The sequence below is a fragment of the Dermochelys coriacea genome, chromosome 9, assembly GCF_009764565.3.
Source record: "Dermochelys coriacea isolate rDerCor1 chromosome 9, rDerCor1.pri.v4, whole genome shotgun sequence".
NCBI lineage: Eukaryota > Metazoa > Chordata > Testudines > Dermochelyidae > Dermochelys > Dermochelys coriacea.
The window spans coordinates 3,674,567-3,698,528 of NC_050076.1; the positions used below are offsets into that span (position 1 = coordinate 3,674,567).

General features: G+C 47.5%; 1 protein-coding gene across 5 annotated transcripts in view; it reads right to left on the bottom strand.

The window, feature by feature from the left end:
- Nucleotides 1-8,105: 8,105 nt before the first annotated feature.
- Nucleotides 8,106-23,962, bottom strand: part of LOC119861236 (interleukin 1 receptor accessory protein) — a 59,625-nt gene continuing 43,768 nt past the window's right edge. For 2 of the 5 annotated variants that reach the window (XM_038416076.2, XM_038416075.2), the window contains 3 exons: nucleotides 20,876-21,025; nucleotides 20,058-20,201; nucleotides 8,106-13,244 (listed from right to left, as the gene is read on the bottom strand). In XM_038416076.2, the coding sequence (XP_038272004.1) occupies nucleotides 12,877-13,244; nucleotides 20,058-20,201; nucleotides 20,876-21,025 (662 nt within the window). In that variant the 3' untranslated portion in view covers nucleotides 8,106-12,876. Of the gene's footprint in view, nucleotides 13,245-20,057; nucleotides 20,202-20,875; nucleotides 21,026-21,980; nucleotides 22,345-23,962 lie in introns of those variants that run through there. The other 3 variants (XM_043492255.1, XM_038416078.2, XM_038416077.2) reach the window with 3 other exon arrangements.

Genomic DNA, 23,962 nt, shown 5'->3' on the forward strand with positions numbered 1-23,962 from the left:
CTGCCCCTGACCTGCTATGTGTCATTGGATGAGTCACATCTACTCTTTGTGCCTCAGTTTCCCCATCCATGAAATGAGGATAATGATATTTGCCTTCCTTTGTAAAGTGTGTGGGGATCTGTAGATGACAAAGCATATAGAGGTGCCAAGGATTATTTATTGTCCATGCCAGTCATAAGCTGACAGGAAGGATGGCCTTCTGGTTCAAGCTCAGGAATGCAAATCGGGAGGCATGGGGTCTAGTTCTGGCTCTGCTGTGACCTTGGACAATTCACTGCCATTCTCTGTGCCTCATGTAAGATGGAGATATTGGTGCTTTCCTACACCACAAGGGTGTTGTTGGGCTAAGGCATTAACCCCTATAAAGTCTGAGATCCTTGCATAAAAAGTGCTACAGAAGAGGCAAATGCTGTTACTAAAACACCATAAATGTCCAAGCACTATACAAAGTATTGGCCCCAAAGAGTTTACAGCCAATGAGACCTGGATCAATAATTCAGGAAAGGGGCAGTACAGAGAGACTGCTGGGTAACAAACACTCACTCCACAGACGCAAGTGGAGAATGCCTAACACATGTGTCCCAGTGGGTTTCATAGATTTTAAGGCTAGATCATCTAGTCTGACCTCCAGTATAATATAGGCCAGAGGGACTTCTCTGAATTCATTCCTGCTTCAAGTCCAGTAACTGTGGTTGCTCTAGAGCAATGCTTTTCGAAAATCCTCTACAATCCTTGGTAAACTGATCCAATAGCTAATTAGCCTCACTGTTGAGAACGTGCACCTGATTTATAGAATCAAAGGACTGGAAGGGACCTTGAGAGGTCTTCTAGTCCAGTCCCCTACACTCAAGGCAGGGCTATTATCTAAACCATCCCTGACAGATGTTTTTTAACCTGCTTTTAAATTTCTCTAACAATAGACATTCCAAAACCTTCCTGGACAATTTATTCCAGTGCTTAACCACCCTGACAGTTAGGAAGTTTTTCCCAATGTCCAACCTCAACTGTCCTTGCTGCAATTTAAGCCCCTTGCTTCTTGTCCTATCCTCAGAGGTTAAGGAGAACAATTTTTCTCCTTCCTCCTTGTAGCAACCTTTTATGTCCTTGAAAACTGTTATCATGTCCCCTCTCAGTCTTCTCTTTTCCAGACTAAACAAACCCAATTTTTTCAATTTTCCCTCGTAGGTCATGTTTTCTAGACCGTTTTTGTTGCTTTTTTCTGGACTTCCTCCAATTTGTCCTCTCTTTCCTGAAATGTGGTGCCCAGAACTGGACACAATACTCCAGCTGAGGCCGTATCAGTCGGAGTAGAGCGGAAGAATCACTTCTCGGGTCTTGCTTACACTACTTCTAGTCTGTATGTGTCTCACTTCAGCTTCCAGCCATTAGCTCTTATTATAACTTTGTCTGCTAGATTGAAGAACCCACTATTATCAAATTTCTGTTCCCCATGCAGGTACTTATAGCCTAGAATCCAGTAATCCTTAATCTTCTCTTTGATAACCTAAATGGAGTATCCTCCTTGAGGCTTTCACTATAAGACACAATTGTGAGATTTGGGAACTTGAGGATTAAAATGGCTGAAGTGTAGTTTAGGTGCTGACAACACCCAGCATGTGTTCCAGACAGGAGCAAGGGCTCCAAAACCATTGCCCTGGCCCGCCAACAGTCTCTGCATCCTGCTTCACGAGACTTCTCTTCTCCCTCTGCATTTGGAGGAGCGGAGTGAAACTGAAAGGAGACAGTGGAGCTTCAGAGAGCTTCAATGATTCAGCAGATCTCTATGGAGGGAGAGAATAAAAAAGCAGGGGTGGGGCCTAGCCTCCACCTTCTCTGACCCGCCTAGAATCATGCTCTGTTTGGAATCCTCATGCTTCAATATATCACCTGACCAGCAGCTGGGGCTGGAGCTCGCTGTATAAATATTGTGCTAAGGGCTCTGTGCATTGACTTTAAGTTTTCCTCTGGAGCATGAGCAGCTGCTCCTTGCCAGAGGCAGGAGATATTGGTCTCGATGAAACTAACAATCTATTCCAGTGTAGCAAACACTTATTAGCATTTCAATCCAGCAATCTCAGTACAGGGAAAAACTCCAAAGAGTCTGAATGTTTTACTGTACCAGGAGATTCTGTACACAGATGCCAAGTTGAGGAGGGAGATCTACTCCCTTTGGCTGATCGTGGTAACTGGACAGCTCCCGTGGTGGGTGGGTGTGCGTGCACACATGTGAGATATCACATACTACACTAGACCCAAGGTGACAACAACATTGTGCCGAGTAATAGTAATAAGATGAAATTTAATAGTGAGAAGTGTAAGGTTATGCATTTAGGGATTAATAACAAGAATTTTAGTTATAAGTTGGGGACGCATCAATTAGAAGTAACGGAAGAGGAGAAGGACCTTGGAGTATTGGTTGATCATAGGATGACTATGAGCTGCCAATGTGATATGGCTGTGAAAAAAGCTAATGCGGTTTTGGGATGCATCAGGAGAGGCATTTCCAGTAGGGATAAGGAGGTTTTAGTACCGTTATACAAGGCACTGGTGAGACCTCACCTAGAATACTGTGTGCAGTTCTGGTCTCCCATGTTTAAAAAGGATGAATTCAAACTGGAGCAGGTACAGAGAAGGGCTACTAGGATGATCCGAGGAATGGAAAACTTGTCTTATGAAAGGAGACTTCAGGAGCTTGGCTTGTTTAGCCTAACTAAAAGAAGGTTGAGGGGAGATATGATTGCTCTCTATAAATATATCAGAGGGATAAATATAGGAGAGGGAGAGGAATTATTTAAGCTCAGCACCAATGTGGACACAAGAACAAATGGGTATAAACTGGCCACCAGGAAGTTTAGACTTGAAATCAGACGAAGGTTTCTAACCATCAGAGGAGTGAAGTTTTGGAATAGCCTTCCAAGGGAAGCAGTGGGGGCAAAAGATCTATCTGGTTTTAAGATTCTACTCGATAAGTTTATGGAGGAGATGGTATGATGGGATAATGGGATTTTGGTAAGTAATTGATCTTTAAATATTCAGGGTGAATAGGCCAAATCCCCTGAGATGGGATATTAGATGGATGGGATCTGATTTACTATAGAAAATTCTTTCCTGGGTATCTGGCTGGTGAATCTTGCCCATATGCTCAGGGTTTAGCTGATTGCCATATTTGGGGTCGGGAAGGAATTTTCCTCCAGAGCAGATTGGAGAGGCCCTGGAGGTTTTTTTGCCTTCCTCTGTAGCATGGGGCATGGTTGACTGGAGGGAGGCTTCTCTGCTCCTTGAAGTTTTGAACCATGATTTAAGGACTTCAATAGCTCAGACATGGGTGAGGTTTTTCATAGGAGTGGGTGGGTGACATTCTGTGGCCTGCGCTGTGCAGGAGGTCGGACTAGATGATCAGAATGGTCCCTTCTGACCTTAGTATCTATGAATCTATGAGACTAAAGTGTCAGTTTTAATGTTAATATCAGAAATGTGTCAAAAAAAGGATGGATCTGGAAGTGCCTTTTCTACCCCCATCACCACGCTAAATGTATATCTCTGCAGCTTTAGCAAGAGGAGAGCAATGACTATATTGTTAGGTCTGCACCTGCCAATAGCAGATGGAGTGTGACATGGTTTAACTGTTATTCTCATGGGGTAGAATCCAGCCCTGTGCAAAGGGCCCACCTAAGTCCGTATGCAATTCATAGTCCTGGTACAGACCCTTAAAATTCATGTCATTTAAAAAAATAAAATAAATGTGGGGCTCATTTAGTTGCCTTCTGCTTTTGGAGCTGTTAGGCATTACATTTTTGCATTTTTCTATGTAAGTATGAGGGCTAGAGACCTAATTTTCTTTAAAATGAAAGCGGAGATTCCCACAGAAATCACAGGACTCCAGGAGCTGGGACCCTCCTGTGCTGGAGTGATTTCTGCCCAAAAGGATTAAGATGAGGGACACACAATTGGGAATGAACCTAACTGTATTCTAAGGTTCAGTCACAGGAGCTCTGCAGCTATGCTGGGTAGAGGAAACTATCCCAGTCATATTAGCACAAGCTGCCACAGAGCGTTACCAGTTTTCAGCAAATAACTATCCACATTCTTGTGATGTATCAAAGCTCGGCTTCTCCTCCCTGTCGTTATAACAGCAAATAATCAAAGATTAGGCCAGCACTTTGGCTGGAATAAACTGGCACACCTCTACTGAAATCAGTGGAGCTACACACCATCTGAGGTTTTGGCCCTTAGTATTTTACCTCCTCCCTGCCTGGAGGGATGGGAGTTTGTTCCAGCAAGGTCTGCATTTGCCATTTTTACAACCCTTCACAATTTTACCACCCTCTCCAACACATTTGACCGGCAGCTCTGTCCTTAACATAACTCACCACTTTACAACATGGTCATACAAGGACAGAGCTCTCTGGTAAAACCTGATTGGTGCCTACAGTTAATAACCCAACCGGCTCCTGGCAATGATTGATTACAAAATATTTGCATTTCTTCGCTTGTATTTTCACCCATGGTGAGGTGACACATCCAGCTGTCTGTGACGGGGACTGTCTAATTCAGGAGGCTATTCTGTTGTCTTTCCTTTTTACAAAACTCTCTGCAGTTTACTACCTCTCCTGCCACATACAACCTCACTCCTCCTCCTCTACTTAATCACTCAAGGTTGATGTGACTTTATATGAACCTGGCTTGAGTCATGTAAACCTTGGCGCCATGTAGTACTGGAGAGAGCCTGACAGAAACAGTTCTGCGGTGGGTGGAATGATGGGCGAGACCTTAAGAATATTCTAATTTTCACGCTAGACAGGGCTGCTAATTTCAGACTCAAATTTCATTTGGAATTCCTCCAAAACCATGTTTTTATTTCTCCATTTCCTCCTACTGTTTGTCTCCGCTGCATTCTACGTTTTTTAGTTCCTCATGAATCGTAATGGGAAAGCCCTTGGAGTTATGTTCAATCTCCTGATGACAGAGAAAAGGGTATAAAATTTGGCACAGGAGAGAGGCTGTGGAATGAATGCCACCTGTCCAACTTTCAGAGAGTGACGGGAGGGTCACTGTGCTCTGACAGTATTAATCGGAGGCAGATGTAGGCCAGACCCTCAGCACTGACTCAATGACTTCAATGCAGCTGCGGCCATTGACCCAACTGAGCCTCTGGGCTGGTAGCCACGCTTCCTTCAGTGGATTCCCAACACATGCCTCCCACACAGAAGAAAAATTAACAACAACCACACTTAACGTAGAGATGAGCAGTCAGACCGATTAAAGAGCTGGGGGAGGGATTAATTCCCAGGGAAAGGCCTCCAGAACTCAATGTGTGACACCAAATGACAGCTGAGGGGGTGAAGGTGGGAGTATTTGCAAACCCCCTGGCTGGAGGGGAATGGGTGTCGAGATGACGCCGAGCACAGGAACATGGAATTCAGGTGCACAGCAGGAAACACTTGCTGGCGGCGAGGTCTGCCGGACCCGAGGGAGGTGATCAAGGGGCCTTTTCATGAATCACTTAATGAGACACAGTCCATTTGAAATCTAGGGCGTTTCAACAGTGGGGTTTTTTAAGTGTGTTTCAGGTCTTATCTTGCCTATTTTGGGGCTGGCCACCCCGTCTCTAAATGTTAGTGGCTGTGTGAAAGGCCCATGCCAACCAACGGGGGAACTGGCCTGACAGGGCCACCACTGAAATGGCCTGTGCGCAAAGGGGAAGACTCTCGAAAGTGCAATGAGCGGTGGGCCCCTCACGCCCTCTGTGCCTCTGAAAAAATGCTCCCAGAGCGTTGTCTGGAGAACATTATTTTTCACTCTTTCAGCCCCAATGACCTTAACAGTCACTTCGAACAGCGGCACACTAAAAGACCTACAGAGAGACGGGGGTTATTTTTTAAAGCTGTGACCATGTCCCTTTAAACAAGGATATGAAAAAACACCACAGAATCCACTGAAAGGGACCCATCCGCCTTGGCAGGAGGTGAGGCTGGATCCTGCCCACAATGAAATCAGTAATGAAGCTTTAATTGATTCAAAGGTGGAGGGTCAAGCCTGAGTTCACATCACACTTTTGTACCTCTTCATAAGAAGATTGTTTAGTCAACACCTCCCCTCCGATTCACCTCACAGGGACTCTTCCCTCTCCTATCTCCCTGGGCCAACATACGGGAAATACTGAATGTCTTTTTATATCTATTTAGCAGCCCAGCCATGAATGCCCTGTGAGGCCCCAGAGGTCCCTAGATCAGTTTGGGACTAGATGGTCTTTCTCGTCTCAAGTGCCAATGAGTGGAACATTTGGTAACATCACTCCAGCCCTCCTGCATGGCCATTGTTTGACTGGAAAAGAATGAGGACATGTGGAAGGAAGCGAAGCCAGTCTGGGAAATCCCAAAACCCCTCATCATTGCTCCATTCGGTTGGCATCCCCAGTGGCTCTGCTGTGGTCTGGGAACTCGGCTAGAGAATGCAGAAGTTGTTGTTGGACAAATCAGTGTACTGGTTCCTTCTGGCCTTGGAATCTAGGAAAGCAAACAGTTCATCTGGCCCCGAGAGCTTTTTTTTCAGAAGGCAGACATCACTGGGGGCTTCTTGCCTACTCCAGAAAGCCACCTCTTTTTGTCTCCCATTGTACATCCTAAAATTGAAGCACCCCAAATTAGAGCCCTTGGAAAATGCTGGCCCTTAACTCCTCCATGTCTCAGTTCATCCTTCTCTAAAGTGGGAACAATAAAAGTACTGCCTTGCAGAGGACTTCATTCAAGTTTGTACAGTAAGATGAGCTCCTTAGCTGGCAAGGTGCAAGACAAACCCCATGTATTTACTATTAACAGTATTGAAATGGGACTGAACCAAGGCACAGCCTTAGCCTTCCTGGCTATAGCTCAGACAATGCGGGTTACACAAAGTGTATTAGCCGCTGACAAATGCAAGAGTTGTGGCTAATGGCTTCCCAGTGAACAGGATGGAAATAGGGCTGTGCCACTTAGCAAATTCACTCTCCCTAATTGACATTATTACCATGAAAACCCAATGAACACTGTGAGTGACGGCATCTGGCACAGGGTAGCTAGGGCTGGTAGTGTTTGACCAGGGCACAGCATGCTGGAGGGAAAACTTTAATAAACACAAGAAGAAAAATCCCCTATAAAGAGCTTCCTTTGCACGGGAACGCACCCAGCAACTTCCGTTGCCCTTGTTCAGATCCCTGACGTCTAGGAGCTGCCACATGGGAAGGTTACGTTGCTGCATCATTGAGCAGTTTTAACAAGCTTGTCTGGTCTCAGCTGTGCAATACAGAACCAAATTGGGGGGAGGACGGAGACTGGTTTTTCCTGCAATCCTACTTGCTAGTGATTTTGTTGTGAAGGTCTCTGGTGCCTGCATATTTAAGTAGCATCTGTGTGCACTGCAGAGCACCCCAAAGTTATGTGCAAAAGAAATCTAAAAGTGACGCATTTCTATTAGCTCTTTAAAGGCTGTAAAGTTAGAGTACGTCTGGTGCCCTAAGCATTCATTTGGCTAGCAGTCTGAAAAGGCTAGTTTGTGCATCAACAACCTGCTAATATGTAGACAGGAAAAAGGCAAGCCTGAGCAGAATGAGAAGCCTTCCCAGATAAATGTGTGATGGGAGAATAAGCCTAAGGGAGAGGCTGACTTTGATTAAGGATGAATTCCTAGCTCTAACACAGACTTTCTGCGTGACCGTGGGCAAGTCACTTACTCCGTGCCTCAGTTTCCCCATCTGTAAAATGGGGGTAATAGCCATGCCATCCCCCTTTTGTCTTTTTAGACTGAAAGCTCTTCAGGGCAGAGACTTTCTATGTGTGTGTGTGCGCGTGCGTGCACAGCCCCTACAACAAGGGGGCCCAGTCCTGATTGAGGCCTTTGGGTGCTATTTTTGACATGAATAGGTACCGCTATTTGGATGGCATACATGTGACTAAGGTGGTACCTAGGCCTTGTGATGCTGGGTCTCTGCACAACTCCCACTAGGGTTCTATCTTTAATAGATGTTGCCACTGGGACAGAACATTTTGCCTTGGCTAAACATATTTGCTGATGAAGAAATGGAGTAAAATTAAACTCAGGAGAACCATACAAGGACTTAAATGCAAAAATGAAAATAAACATTTTATTTAAAATTAAAAATACGTATATAAAACCCAACAACACTGACACATCACAAAAGTGAGAAAACGTAGAATGGAAGAAGGCCTTAAAACAGAAAATGAAATGGAAAGCAAAGTCCATTCCAATGTGTGCAAAGCCAGTCCTCCTCCACAGTGAGATAAAATGAAGGACTTTACATTTAGCTATCTGTTGACTAATGTAAAGTTACAGCACAGAATCAGATGAACGCACCAAATTAAAGGTACAAGCTGTGCTAAAATCCTGCACTGGGAATCAAATGCCATTCATAAATAAGTGGATAGGCTTATTTGGGACAGGCCCCAGCATCTGCCCTATGCATGGGACATTCAAAAAGCCGAACAATGGTCTAACAGCTCCCATTGCAGTCAGTGGTAACTTGCATGCTTTTATCCTTCATTGAATTGATGGAGATTGCCTGCTTCTTGGTAATCCTGTCGGGGAATGGGCACAAGCATCCTGAATCATTGATGCTGCTGGAGTTACGCTGACTTACACTATCGGAGGGTCTGGTCCATTTTTTTTTTAAAACATTTTAAATCAAACAAGTAAAATTAAACACAGGGATTTTCTGTCCTAAAATAAATCTCTACTAACCTAGTAACGAAGGGTCTCTCAGTACCTGAGCCAGCAGTGAGATGCAAGATGCTAATGGCTGGGAGATGTGAGGACATTCAGATTCCATGCATGCAGGCCGTTTTTTAAATCAACTTAGAATGCAACAAAAAGTGGTTGGAGTGTGATGTGGGGCCTTCCATCCTGCATTCAGATGTCACAGCTGCTTGACGGTAACTCTGGCTGCGTTTATCGCAAGGAGATGCTTAATGTGAAGAGATTCCAAAGTCCCAGCAGGAAGAAATGGGACAAAACGATGCACTTTACAGGTTAATCCTGGCTTTACACAGTTTTATAAACTGTGAGGTGCTGATTATATCACAAGTGAAAACACGGAGACTGAGTTTATGGCGCCAGGAAACCACACGGCAGAGCCAGCGGTGGATTACGGGCCCCAGAAAAGCAAAATACATGCTTTATCTTAAGCAAATGAGCAGTTCTGTTTGACTTCCAGGAAGCCACTTGGGACTTGGAGTCACCAGGACTATTCATTTACTTAAAACTAAGTATGTGGGTAAAGGCTTTGCCGGATTGGGACCTAAGCCAGGACGTTTTACAGCTGGGCTCCTTGGCTGTCTCTCCAGCACAGCACAACTATTCCTGTCCAGTTGGATGGACAGTGCACAGATTCCAGCTGTTTGTTTTTAACAATGGCTCCACAATGTGCGTCCCAGTCTCACCAATGGGCATCACAGGGACTGTGACGCTGGCAGATCATGTGCCAGCTCATGCCAAGGGCCCTAGGGCCCAACTCAAACCTAACGAATGCAGAGCCAGAAACCCGTCTGGCTCAGCTGTGGGGTAGTAGCATTGAAATAGGTATTGAATATGTAAAAATGTGTTTAGACTTTATGAAATACTTGTAGAATGCTTCATGTATTAATCTCGCTTAACATCTATAGCCCAGGTTATAAGGTAACATTAAGTGTTTGCATTGTAGACCTCTGTAGCTGTGTAACTCATCAAACAGGAAAGAAGCATTAACTCATGTAAAATGCTGGCTTCCTGCAGAAGGGGTTAGGCCCTTCCCTGCTCTGCAAGAAGGTCCATTGAACCGAAATGAGCCATTGTGAAACATTAAAGAACAAAGTGGTTATTAATTGCATTCATCCCCTTCCCCACCCTATCAGAAGAGGAGACCTGCATGTAAATTCATCCCATCAGTTTGAACTCAGGGAGGAAGGGAATAAAAATGTCCAGCAAGAAGAACCTCAAGCTCTGTGCTGCTTAAACTCTTAGGGGCAAAGATTTCTAAGCTTAACAAAGTTCCTCAGGGTTTAGCCTGGGTTAGTCCTAAAGGACATAGAGCTTGCATATTACGGCACCTTCTATTACTCCTTTGTAACCTAAGACTGTAACCCATTTGTGTTTGTATCTTACCTGCTTTAACCTTGTAAATAGCTCTCGTTTCTTTTCTTAATAAATCTTGTTTATTATAGGATTGGCTACAAGTGTTGGCTTTGGTGAGATACTAGGGTGAAACTGACCTGGGGTCAGTGACTGGATGTTTGGGACTAGGAGTAACCTGAATATTATTGTGATTTTGCGGGGGGTAAGGGACCATTTACCACAAGGACAAGCTTACCTAGGTGGCAAGATAGATCGGATTGCTAAGGGGACTGTTTGTGATTCCATGTTAAGGCGGTCACGATGCTTGAGTTCACACTAGATACTTGGTTAGTGAAATCTAGGTATAGGACTCACAACCAGTTTGGTGTTTGGGCCCTGTTTCTTCACAATTTGCCCTGAGCTTGTGAGCAGCTCTGGATAGCCTGACACTACTCGGGTGACAGGGTGAGTTACAGGTCAACCAAGAGTTACACTCTTAGCCACAAACAATATACATGCATTTGCCAGGAGTAAGACTCAATTCTAGAATAAAGCAAAAATGCCCCCATGTACCAAGACATCTAGGTGCCTCAAGGGAGAAAGAGAATTTTAGGACAATAGTAAACGATTAACAATTCTAAAGACACATGGAAAAACCAATCCTCCTCCCCTAGGAAAGCAGGGCAGAGCTGACCTGCCCTGAGAACTGAACCCTCTAATACTAATCATTAGTAAACATTTCTATCACAGCAGAATCTCAAAGCTCCAGCCAGAGCCAGGCCCATTATGCTGGGCTCTGTAATAAGACAGACGCCTGCCCCAGCAAGCTTACACTCCAGCGCAGTGGTTTAGCACACCAAGCCCTTGCCTGTTCTGGCCAGTGCCGGTGCCTCCTGTCTAATCCAGGGTAAAGCAGCCCAGAGTGGAATTTTCAAAAGCACCCGGCCTAACCCTGCTGCCACTGATGACAGAAGGGGCTTTACCACTGACGCCAACAGGAGGGAGCAGAGTGAGAGCATTGAAAGAACAGCTGGAAAGTAGGCAGGACTGATGCACTGGGGCCCAGCACTGATGGGCACTATTAAGACCAGGAAAGACGCTTGTCAGGACCCGTCAGACATGTGCTAGTGGCCCAAAACCGCTCCACTCGTGCATCGCACTGCTTCTTGCACATCCAGCCCAGCTAGTGTCCTGGGTGCTTCTCACTTCAGAGAGTGGGAATTCAGAAACAATATATAGGTTGGCAAATACACTTCCATAACTGTTGTTTTAAAAAGTGTATATCTACAAAACCACAAATCAGGACAAGTAAGAGAATAAATAAAAACTCTTTATTGCTGGATACTCCTTAAATATCTGTGCAGGGAGTGTTCAAACTTCCCTGAAACTCTGGAAAGTATGTGCAGACTCAGTCCCATGTGTCTCCACAAGAGCTGCTGAGGTCTGCCTGTTCTATAGTGTGAAATACAAGCAATGTTGCCCACTTAACCTTTTGTTGTTGCTGCACTTTGAGCTGGGAGAGCATTAAGTGCGGATAGGGTGACTGGAGGGCAAGTGTGAAAAATCGGGACGGGGGTGGGGGGTAAGAGGTGCCTATATAGGAAAAATTCCTCAACATCGGGACTGTCCCTATAAAATCGGGACATCAGGTCACCCTAAGTGCGGCCATCCCAGTGGAATGTTAGCTCTCTGAAGTGCCCCCCCAAGCATGCCTGGCAGCATCAGATGTGCTGGTTGACTCACATACCAAGTGCATGAAGATGTGGGCAGAACTTGGAGAGAGGTGGTTTGGGTTTTGGTTTTGAAACAAAATGCCTCCTTTAACTCCTTCCACAGTGTTTGCCAATGGCCAGCGGCATAGGTTGAACAGGGACGCTGCTCTTCAGCACCAAAGCAGAGACGTTTGCAACCCTTGTGAAGTCCCTGAGCTTGTTCCACAAATAAGGGTCACATGCACATGTGAAGGCAGGATCTGCGGCACTGTATTAATGGAGAAACTCCCCTCGATTCCGAGGATTGGGCACCACAGGGGTTTGGAAACTCAGAAGACTGCCAAGGGTTTCTGAGCTGGGCCAGCTTTTGCCAGAAGGGCTGTAAAACAAATACCACCAAGGAGTACCGTCAAAACAAAACATAAATACATTTCTGTGACAATTGCTTCACATTTGTAAAGTCCCTGAAGGGAATCATTCCCATGGGAACACATCCGGGAATGGTACGAGCCAGCTGAGTGCTAGGTGTGAGCATGTGTTGTAGTGTACGTCCCATCCTGAAGCAGAAATCAGGAGTGTCTGAATGAGCAACTTGGCCACTCCCATCTCCAAGGATCCTTACTGAAAGCATAACAGCTCGCCTAGTGACTTTGTTCAAACTGGCCCAGTGCTTCCATGCTGGGGTCACTACCGCCACGAGACACTAACCAGAAGGGATGAAAGGTCTTAAGGAGAGACAAAGGGGGATCAAGGTCCCAGAATACCGGGGCAGGGCTCAGATCAGATCCCAAGAGTGAGAACGCTGACCCGTGCAAACGCCTCCCTTTCTCCAAAGGATGCTTGCGCCCTTCCTGGATGGCAAATATTTAGACCCTGAGAGTGGATGTAATGCTGACTGGGTCTTGTCCAGCTAAATAAAAGGGGGCACGTTTGAAACAGTGGCCAGTGAGCTCTTCTCTGACCAGGGCAGTTTAAAACGCCATAGGGAGGTGCCGTTCTGAAATGCTCAAGATGGAATCCTTCACTGTAAACCCTCAGGGGACATGTTCTTGTCCCCTCCCCAGCCTTGCTATCCCCTTCTCTATCACACATCTTGCAGGAAGGAATCGGAAAGCTCCTGCTCATTGATGCTAGCGCGCCTGGTCTTCTTCTTCACTGGCATCTCCACCTGCAGCTGCTTCCAGAACCTGCCCCGTGGGTACTTGGACTTCTCGCCTTTCCACTTAATGACAGTGAGCGCAGTCTTGGCCCGCTTCAGCTCCTTCACCTTGCTCTTCTTGATGGCTTTGTACTGGATCAGGATGACTCTGATGCTGCCCTGAGAGGCCATGTTCTCCAGACCGGCTTTGAGCTCCAGAAGGGCTTGTGTGCCCTGGAGGACGTAGTTGGGGCTCAGCACAACAAGCAGACGGCGGCTTTTCTGGATGAAGCTCAGAGTTTCGTCTGTGACAACTGGGAGAGAAAGACACCGAGCTAGTTAGTGATGGAGGAGAACGCACCGCTGAGGGACTGCGGCGAAGCAGACCCTCCTGGGAGGCTGAGCCCCTCAGTGTGTCTGCATGGGGATTTCCCAACCACTTCAGGCAGCTCTACCCAATGAAGGCCTCTGCTCCAGCAACCAGCACCCCCTTCCTTCCCAGCAGCTGGGCCTTTTCTGATCCACAAAGGAACTTCTCCCCACTCCCAACCCCGGTCCACGTTGCCCTTCTCTCCAGGCACACATGGCCAGGCTCCCCAAGGGCAGAAAGTGGCTGGGGTCGCTCAGACCCAGTGCTACGTAAACACCATCGCGCCACACTACCATGAGAGACTCGATCACTGCGGGAAGGCTGCGTGTAGAGTGCGAGGCTGCTTTGGGCCGGCCTGGATTTATCCCAGTTATAAGTGGGACAGAAAAGGAGACCCCACAATCTACTGGAGTCAAGCACGACTGTCATGGGGTGTCACCCCCTTGGGCAATGTTGTCACCTCAGCTAGGGGGAGATGTAATCTAAGAGAAGCCAGGAACATCTGCCTTTTAATCCTGCTCTCACGCAGACAGGCCTTTGGATAAATCATTTCACTCTGCTCCCTCAGTTTCCCCCTCTGTGAGATGGGAATAGTAATTATCCACCCACAGGGGTGTTCTGAGGGTTAATTTAATTTTGAATTGCTGGAGTTCTAACTACTCTCCTGGACCCATCATTAAGCTCCTGCTCCTGGGTCCCTCATCACCGCAACAAGGGCACCCCCACAATGTTCCCAGAGGCAGTGACCTCAGCCGCCCCAGGTTTTTAATGTGGGGTCTCTAAAGCAACACCATGAGAGTCAGTGACACGGTAGCGGATGCCTTTGATTTCCAGCAGCAGTGAGCCGATTTGCCTGAGCCACCTTCACAAAATTAATGCAAAGTCCTTCTGAAAGCGCATCACCCAGCAGCTGCTTCCATCGTTCACGGGCAGAAAATATAATGGAAAAGAAAGTAACATGGGAAATTAACGGCATTTAGCCTCCAAGGGTGTCTGATTCACTCCTGCCAGCAGAACCGGAGGGATAATCCATCTCCCTCTGCTTCTTCATCAAGGACAGCATAATCCTCTACTTATCACACAGGCGCATGCACTGGGGGCAGGGTACTAGCTGCCCAAAGCTAACTCATGGCCCATCGTGCTTCCCTAAGAAGTAGAGGAGTTAAAGCCCAGCTGTGTGTGATGGGGGAGCAGCAGCAATGCCGTACGTGGCATGGCAACTGAACATGGCCTCACCGCTGTCCAGGTGGGCAGGGACTGGCGCTTGGGAGACCTAACCAGAAGGTGGCAACTACTGACCATTGCTGTGAGCCTGCGTCACACAGATGCGTATGGAAGCACCCCTGGTTGGGCTTGAAGGCAAAGGGTCCCTAGATCGGGGTGGAAGGGAGAGACAGCAAAGGGACATGGGCAGGCAGGAGAGAAGCAGAGACGTGAGAGTGCAGAGCAAGAGAAAGAGAGGTAAGCTTGAAGGCACAGTTTGGCAGGCAGATTTCCATGACCCACTTTCTTTAGGAATTCGCTGGGGCCTGTCAGGAGTTAGCAGATTCTCTTTCTATGAAGCCGTGTTTAGCAAATCTGGCTCCCCTGGTCACCCCAAGAGACAGGCTGCGCTGATACCAGCCACTCCACTGTCCACACTGGAGGCAGATGTGTGGTGGGGACTAGCGCTCACACATTGAGCGTCACTAACTCTGGGGCACATTCTCTTGTTTTGGCATAGGAGGTGGCTGATGCATTTTAAAAACACTTTTGCAAGGGAGCATGAGGGTGAGGGAAGCCCTTTTCTGCACTCCTTGTTCCACGCGTCCCCGTGGCACGCTCAGGGTCTTTGCTTCTGGAGCACGGCACAGGTGGTTGGAGCCACATCGCAGAGGCTGGTGCTGGAAGCAGCCACAGGCAGCTTGGGGCCACGCTTATTTGACCCGTGCACTGGATTCACTTCTTCAGACAAGGCAGAGGAGTGGCCAGTCGCCTGGTGATGGGTGTCGCCAGATGCACAGTGGCAGACGTCACCATTGCACACGGGGGATTTAAACAAGGAGCTTTTCTTTTTGTGCAAGGACGCACAGTGAAGAGCCCAGCAGATCAGACACAAAGCAACGGCTACTCTGCAATTACCCACATTACAGCTCAGCTTGACTGACAGCTCTGCCCCGCCAGGAGTTCCTAGCACAGTGCATGGCTGAGCTGTAGTGCTGGACTTGGCGGATTTATTTCTTTTAGCTCTTGATTTTTTTAAACAGGTCCCTGCTGCTTCTCTCTCTCTCTGTAGAGAATTTAGGAAGAGGATCAGGCTTGCCGTGATGGCAGGATACTGCTGTCTGCTGGCAGACCTGCCACCTTCAGATATGATCCTGCCAGATCTTACAAGGCAAGGAGAGGAAGGCTGTATCAACTCTTCGCTGGAAGAGTGCCATGGATTGGCTAGGGGCTGCAGGGAGTGGTGCTGGCCAGTCAGCAGATGCTGGTTAGAGCTGACTGAATAACAGTAAAAAACATTCACCAAATAATTTGAATCATGTACCGAAATTTGTGAATAACTTTTGGCCAGCTCTAGAGATGACTGTCCCACTGAGTCACGCTGTACTGGTATGGCGCGAGGGCACCATGCTGCTGGAAATGCCATCTTCACACACTCGCCACCAGCAGTCATTGAAATTCCCATGGCACGTTTCATTGTAGGCAATTCATATGGATAAGATATTTCTAATGCCCTGTGCTAAACTGCTGCACAGTGGTGCTGCTAAACAACCCCTGGGTTCTGCACCCGAGGAGAATGAAGCAATCCCTGTGCCCACTGTTTGGAAAGCGCTTTGGGACCCTTTGAGATGAAAGAAGCTCTGTTCTTTAGAACTGGACCAGTCCCCGACAAGGCAGACTGGGTGATATCACACATGGAGAGAAAGGGGGTGAGAACACCAGAGTGAAAGGCAGAGGACAATTTATAGTTAGTTCCCAAGGAGAATGTGCATTTGCTGGGTTATGAGAGAATACAGCAGCCAGCACCCATTGAGAGCAAGGCACGAACAGAACAGTGGAGCTGTAGGTCAGATGCAAAGCTGTCCTTCCTGCTGATATAAAATAGCTGTGGAACATAATGAGCAGAGACGTGAGCCATAATGAGGCAGGGAAGAGAGTAGTCTGTTAATGGGCATCTGGGACTGACACCAGAAGGAAAGGAAACAGTTAAGCACTTCCTAAAGCAACCGGCCAATCTACTCTGGAAACATTCTGCCCCATGTGTGCTTGGCTTCATTACAGTAATGTAGGACTGGAAAGGACCTCAATAGGTCATCTAGTCCAGTGGTTCTCAAAGCTGGTCCGCTGGTTGTTCAGGGAAAGCCCCTGGTGGGCCGGGCCAGTTTGTTTACCGGCCGCGTCCGCAGGTTCGGCCGATTGCAGCTCCCACTGGCCGCGGTTCGCCACCCAGGCTAATGGGGGTTGTGGGAAGCAGCAGGGGCCGAGGGATGTGCTGGCCGCCCTTCCCGCAGCCCCCTTTGGCCTGGAGCAGCGAACCGCAGCCAATGGGAGCCACGACTGGCCGAACCTGCGAACGCAGCAGGTAAACAAACTGGCCCGCCAGGGGCTTTTCCTGAACAAGTGGCGGACCAGCTTTGAGAACCACTGATCTAGTCCAGCTCTCTGCACTGAGGCGGGACTAAGTATTATCTAGACCATCCCTGACAGGTGTTTGTCTAATCTTAAGAACCCCCAATGACAGAGATTCCACAACCTCCCTAGGTAATTTGTTCCAGTGCTTAACTATCCTTACAGTTAGGATATTTTTTCCTAATTTCTAACCTAAACCTTCCTTGCTGCAATTTAAGCCTATTGCTTCTTTTCCTATCCTCGGAGGGTAAGGAGAACAATTCTTCTCCCTCCTCCTAGTAACCTTTTATGTACATGAAAACTGTTATCCTGTCCCCTCTCAGTCGTCTCTTCTTCAGACTAAACAAAGCCAATTTTTTCAATCTTCCCTCAAAGGTCATGTTTTCTGGACCTTTAATCATTGTTGTTGCTCTTCTCTGGACTTTCTCCAATTTGTCCACATCTTTCCTGAAGTGTGGTGCCCAGAACTGGACACAATACTCCAGCTGAGGTCTTATCAGTGCCGAATAGAGCAGAAGAATTACTTCTCGTGTTTTGTTTGCAACACTCCTGCTAATACATCCCAGAATGATGTTCACCTTTTTGGCAACAGTGTTACACTGTTAACTCATATTTAGTCAGTGATCCTCTATAAGCCCCAGATCCTTTTCTGCAATACTCCTTCCTAGGCAGTTGTTTCCCATTTTGTATTTATGCAGTTGATTATTTCTTCCTAAGTGGAGTACTTTCATTTTCTGTTACTGTCTTTCCCTCCTCATTGAGTGAGGAGCCCCCTATTCATGTTCCTACAATGTGGGCCTACCCTGTTCCTGCCATCGTTGTTCCTACCCTGGGGCCACAGGACCCTGGTTCTGGCTTTGTGCCACATAACCACATCTCACCCTTAATGAACGCTCTACCTGGAGCTTACTGCAAAAATGACATTGTGGGTTCCAAGTTTATCACCTCTCAGGGACTCCAACTTACCTGCCTGCAAATAATTTTTTTGTGTAACTGCCAGCCCTGCAAACCCTACCTGGGATCTGAAAGCCAAGCTGGATTCTTTCCTTCTTGTACATCACAACCAGCAATAAAGACACAGTAGGCTGAATTATGCCTTCCAGTGACACCTGTGCCAACACACGACTGGAACTTAATGAATCAATCTTGTTGATGCACAAGAAGGGACAGAACCTCTCTCTCCCAGAGCAGCATCAGCTCTGCAAGGTGAACTGGAGCAGAAAACAATAAAAATATCTACTTGCTGAACTAACTGCGAACAGGCACCAGGAGCAGATCTGCTGCGGAAGGAGATGCCAAGTTTACAGAGTCTCTTTGCAGCACAGAACTGCACTTTTTAGCCCACGGCAGCCTCAACATTGTGTTAAGAAGTAGAAAAGACCCTGAAGATTTAGCCTAGAAAAAAACAAAAAACTTAAATTGTCAGCGTTCACCAAATCCTCCCTCAGCTGTCTGGCACTTTGCAGGGGCTGAACTAACCTGCTATTTTCACTTTGAGTCGGTGCCCAAAGCCCACAGTCAGGATTAGAGCCTGCTATAAAACTGTAAGTTTTTGTAAAGGGCCAGATGATGCTGTCAAGCGACACCCATGCAAACACATGGTGGGAATTGCTCTGTGGTCCCTACTAAACTTGGCTCCGTGGTTTGGTGACATAAAAATGGTTTTCCTGAGCCTCCTCCCACCTGGGATTGTCAATGGGTAGAAGGAAGGAGGAGCCACGGTCCTTCCCCTTGCTCTCAGCATTCACACCCTATGGGATGCAAGGTCTCAGTCTACTGACCACTGGCCTTAGCTAGGCAGACAGGACCAATGTAGAGTGAACAGCTGCTGAACAGAACTACCCAGGGCTGGCTGCAGGAGCCTGCTCCTTCTGAGCATCTGCCTGAGCCTGACCATTGGTGAAAACAAACAAACCGGCGTACGGCTCGCCTCTTCGTGCAGGCTTTGCATTGACCAACCACCAGTGGCTTTACCTAGTCACCCACTTGGAGATTCATCTTTGCTTACTTATATGTCAAAGGGGTGGTGCCCAAGCACCTTGTCAATGGACTCTACATGAGACTAGGAGAGCAAAAGGACCCAGGGTCTGATTCTGATCTCCCTTACAGCTGGCTCAGACTGGTATGTGTCTCCAGGGGAATGACTCCTGGTTTGGGTTATCTGAGTGCACAAGCCTCTACTTTGGAACAACCTAGCTAGTGATTTTTACCAGCACGCGTTCTGACATAACTGGGCCCTCACCCAAAGCCCACTGAAGTCAAGAGCATTGACTTTCCATTGACTTCAATGGCTGTGGCCCTTATCTAGCCTCCGACTGAGGTTCTGGCATCCTCTGTGCCCTATAGCCATGTGGGGTTCCCCAAGAGATGGGGCATTTGGAGCATGGGCTGTTCTGGCATCTTTGCTTCTGAAACCCCAGGTTTGTACAACTGATCTGAGGAGGGTCCTGGATTTGGCCACGCCCGAGTGTGGAGCCCTTTGGCCCTGTCCATCATTAAAGGGTGGGCCCCCAATAAATACAAATGTAGTATTTGCTATTCAGGGTTATTAATATGCTGATATTTACTAAGAATAGACGTGCTTCAGGGTATGAGCTGATCTCTAACTAATGGGGATTAGTAGGAAACTTTCCCTGGGGACTGGTAATCCCATCACTGCTACAACAGGATTTATTGCACACATACTTCCTCTGACACAGCAGGTGCTAGCCACTGTCAGTGACATGGTAATGCACTGGATGGATTACTGATCAGGGCTAGTACAATAATTCCCCTGTTCCTCAGTCCATACCCCCAATTTTATCCTCCCTTCCTTAGGCCAGTTCAGAAGTTTTATTTAAGAATAGGGGGCTGGTTGCCTTGTGGTGCTTTCAGAGCACTGTACAGCACACCTCCTGGAAAGAGCATTGAAAAATACCCATTGTCATTTGACCACGGCAGCACCCCCCACACACACTGGCTCGAAGTGTTTGCAGCTGAGTGCAACATCATGTGAAGCAAGAAGCCAGAATCTGCTCTGAGGGATGTTTAACGGAGTGGGGGACGTTGCTTTGAAAGGCCAGTCACCCTCCTCTCAATCACCACTGCCTCCAACATAATTAAGGGGAAGGGCATGAATGGTGGGCATCCCCCGTGACATACTTACTTCCCCCGGGGAGGCTGTCTCTGTCGAAGATACACAGCTTGTATCCAAACTCGTTCTCCAGGACTCCGCGCAGGGTCAGCAGCACAAACTCCTCCTCCTCGGCATTCCGGGCATAGGACACGTAAATGTCATACTCCTTACCGTCTGAGAGTCGGGAGCAGAGAGATGCTTCTGTTATTGGCTACGGTCCATGCCTTCCCCCATTGTTCAGTCCCCACCTTCTCTACTGGCTCTCGAGTCTTACAGGCGCCACGGACCTGTACCTATGAGCCATCTTGCCAGACAAGGCTTTGCACTTCTCCAGCCTCAGCGGGACTCAAAGCGCCTGGCACACCTTCACGGGATCAGCAGCAAACCTGCCATTCCAGCCAGGGACCTACTATCATCCCAGTTTTACATAGGAAGAAACAGCAATGTGGCATGCCTGGGGGATGAGCTCAGAGTGACATAAGAAGCCTGATTCTGTGCTCGAGACAGAAGACCATTCTTTCCACATCCTTAGCAGAGAGACCAAAGACCGGACAACATAGCCCTGTCCCTCGAGATGGTCCCACGAGGGATGTTAATGGAGCAATGTGTGGAGAGCTTACATTATCATGGCCACACCGCACTTACTCCAAGGATACCCTCCTAGACCCTGCCTCTGGCTCCTCTCGCAAGCATTCAGTTCACCCAGAAAAGTGAAAACAGTTAAGGACATTTATGGTCAGTGTTACCCTGCTTCTGGAGGGGGTAGAAACGGCCTGCCACAAAAATTATCTCCAGAACCAAAGGGACTAGCAGCAAGAAGCAGGCGCTGTACCCCATGGAACCCTTACCAAGAATGGCTTCGTCCGTTCCAAAGCGAGCCCGGTAGAAGAGAACCATTTCGAGCCAATAAACGTGGTAGACAACGATCAGGATCACCACCAGCAAGACAGTGGCTCCTAGTCCACAGGCCAATTCCACGGTGTATCTTGGAACTAGAACTGGGGTTAAAAACAGACAGGTCTTTTTTCATGGAATACATTGGGCTTCCATTTTAATGGGCACATGGCTGGATCGCAGGCAGCCGAAGGGCATAACACAATGTGAGCCCATCTGTAAATCGAGGTTCCTGTAGGACATCAAAGGCTAATGCCTAAATAAATACACACACGCCTGCGAGCCGTGGGCAGTTTTAGGGGGCCGGGTGGTTGCAACATGAAGGAGGCATTTGAAGAGGAGACAAAATGACTGAAGGGCTAAATCTGCTGCCCATACAGACACTGAAGATGGGTGAAGTAAATCACTCCGCACATCTTCCCGGAGCAAGACAGGAGGCCAGGAAGGAATCTCCGAGTCCCAGTTCCCTTCTGCCGCAGGATGGTCCTCACTCTGGGCTGGGCCCAAAGGCTCAAGCTGGCCTCAGAGGGTAAATTGTGAAAGCCGCCTTTTCAGGAACAATCATAACCTTGGAAACAGCATGTAGCAAGTGCAGTGGGTGTGATCAGTGCATGGATATGGGGAAAGCCAGGTCAAAACCAACAGTCCAAGCCTGGAGCAGAATAACTCCTGGCCACCATCTTCTGCTCCTCTCATGCCTTGTCCCAAAGAGATATCAGGTATGTCAGTAGCAACCTCCCCCCCCCCCCCGACTGTTTCTAGTCCCGAGACAGAAGGAAGGCTCTGAGAAAACACTGGAAAGATTGAACTGTTTGCAAAGAGGTAAGATGACCTGTCCTAAACAAGACAGACTCTCTCAAGAAGCCAGCATTTGCTAACAGTAGTATCTGAGAGACCCCCTGTTTTTCCTCATCCTTAGAATACAAATTAACGTGGTAACTGTGTGGCATCACTAGGTAAATACTGGCCTTTTAATGGGCACAGCCGAACTAAGTGACGTGTGCAGTGGCAGTTTGAATAGAGAGCCATCAGCAGTAAGTGGAAGCATCACAAAACTCGTGGATGTATCTGAGCTTTATTAGCGAACAAACCAAATCACTAGAAAGAGAAAACAGAAACTGAAAGAATCCAGCAAGTCTCCATGGGTAGCGAACAGCACAAGAGATACAGGAAACAGTGAAAGAGACAATCCGAAGAAGAATAAAACCAGGAGCCAGAAATGAATATAAACCAGTGGCAGGGAGAGGAGGGAATTTTTTCATAGCCAACATAAAAGAAATACAAGCCCACTTGCTAACATTTATAAGGCAAATGGTACTGAGAGGTTAGATCCTGGCCATCTTGAGCCGCGAGTGGCATGATGTGATGGTCTGCAGCTAGTTGACTTTAGCCTGCAGTGATCCAGGCTGGCTCTTGCATTCTGCTGTGGAATGGAGCAGAAAGAAAAAAGAAGACATAAGTAACTTGTCTACAGAAAGAGAAGCTTCCAGTCAACTATCCTGGGGTCTGGCAAAGTGGACAGGAGGGAAAGAGAGACAGTTGCAGACAGTCAAGCATCAGTCAGCCAAGAAACAGCATTCTGTGAGGTCCTGGACTGCTGTTTTCTAAACAAAGGGCCAGCATGCCATGCATCTCAATTTTCCTAGCCGTATACAAGAAGTAAGCGCCTAGACACTACAGTGATGACTACTAGAGAAAAGCCCAAGATAGGCAGATAGATGGCTCTAACCAAACTCTGCCCTTGATTAATTGCATGCTCTGTCTGGGGCTCCTTTCTGAAGGGACACAAAAAGATTGTAGAATTGTCCACCCGAGACAAAGAAAAAGGGGTGAAAACAGATGCGAAGTGGTTGTTAGTGAGGAAAGCCTTCCTTCGGGTCAATCATGTCTACACTCCCCGCAACCCTGGCGGCAACAGAGCATAACATTTGAGGAGCCAAGTGTCTTCCTAAGGAAGATCTCTGAAATCCAGAGGACAACTCCTCGTGTTGACAGACAGAGAGTAGGGCAGAGCAGGAGCCACAGAGTTGTTCGACTTAAGTCATGAAAAGGCTACTTTTTTGGCATCTTGCATTTGAAATAAGTTAAACCGAGGCAAACTCCTCTCTGGTGGAGCTTCTTAGAAACAGCAATCTTTCCTGACGTGCAGCCAGGCAGTCTCTCAGGCCTTCTGTGTACAGAGCTGTCACCCACTTGAGGTTAGTGAGGTAACAGAAATGTCTGCCTGGCTAAGAAAGCCTGGTGAAGACATGCCTGAAGAAAGGGGTTTGACTGCTGTGAGATGGGTGTGTGAAACAGGAAAAATACCTCTCAGGTTAAGAGAGAAACAGCTCTAGAAAAAGTCAGCTTGCAAGGTTAATGTCTCTGAATTACACTTTTTATCCAGAATTTGCCCACAGTCCTGGCAATGGCTCTCTAGACCACCCTCCAACAGTAGCCAAGGCAGAAACCAAAACCAGAGCGCTGTGAGGAGTGTTTCATGCTCTGAGTCTGTCTAGTTTCCATCTGGGAATCTCAAAGGAAAGTGACCGTGAAGGGCTTCAAGCACAGCAACTTCCAAAAGGCATTTTCTGTCTGCCCGGTCACACTGACGGGGAAGCAGTAAGGTGGTGATCTGCCTCAGGGACACTCTGCCAGGAAACCCATAATGAGAGACTGCAAACGTCTTCAAACGTCTTTTGTCTTCAAAGAGGCCCCAGGGTTAGAGAGGATGCTCAGATTAGGGTTTCCCAGTGAGGGGCAGTTATTTGACACTGGCTAAAGTTGTTTCTTTAAGTGAAGTCCAGACTCAGGAGCCTGTTCTATTGATGCATAGGGCATGGGTCACCCCACACTAAAAATACCATGTTTAACAGGGATGAATAGCTTTGGTTAGAAGAATTTGTGTGCTCATCCCATGATGAGTTTCCATTGACCCTCTTGCAAAGCTGTGGCATGTTTAAAGCAGGGGAAAAGACCCTGAGCAGGGCCTGGGACAGTGACCATTGCTAGACTCCAACGGGAAGGTCAGTGCATAGCTCAATCAGCAAGTCTAATCAGCC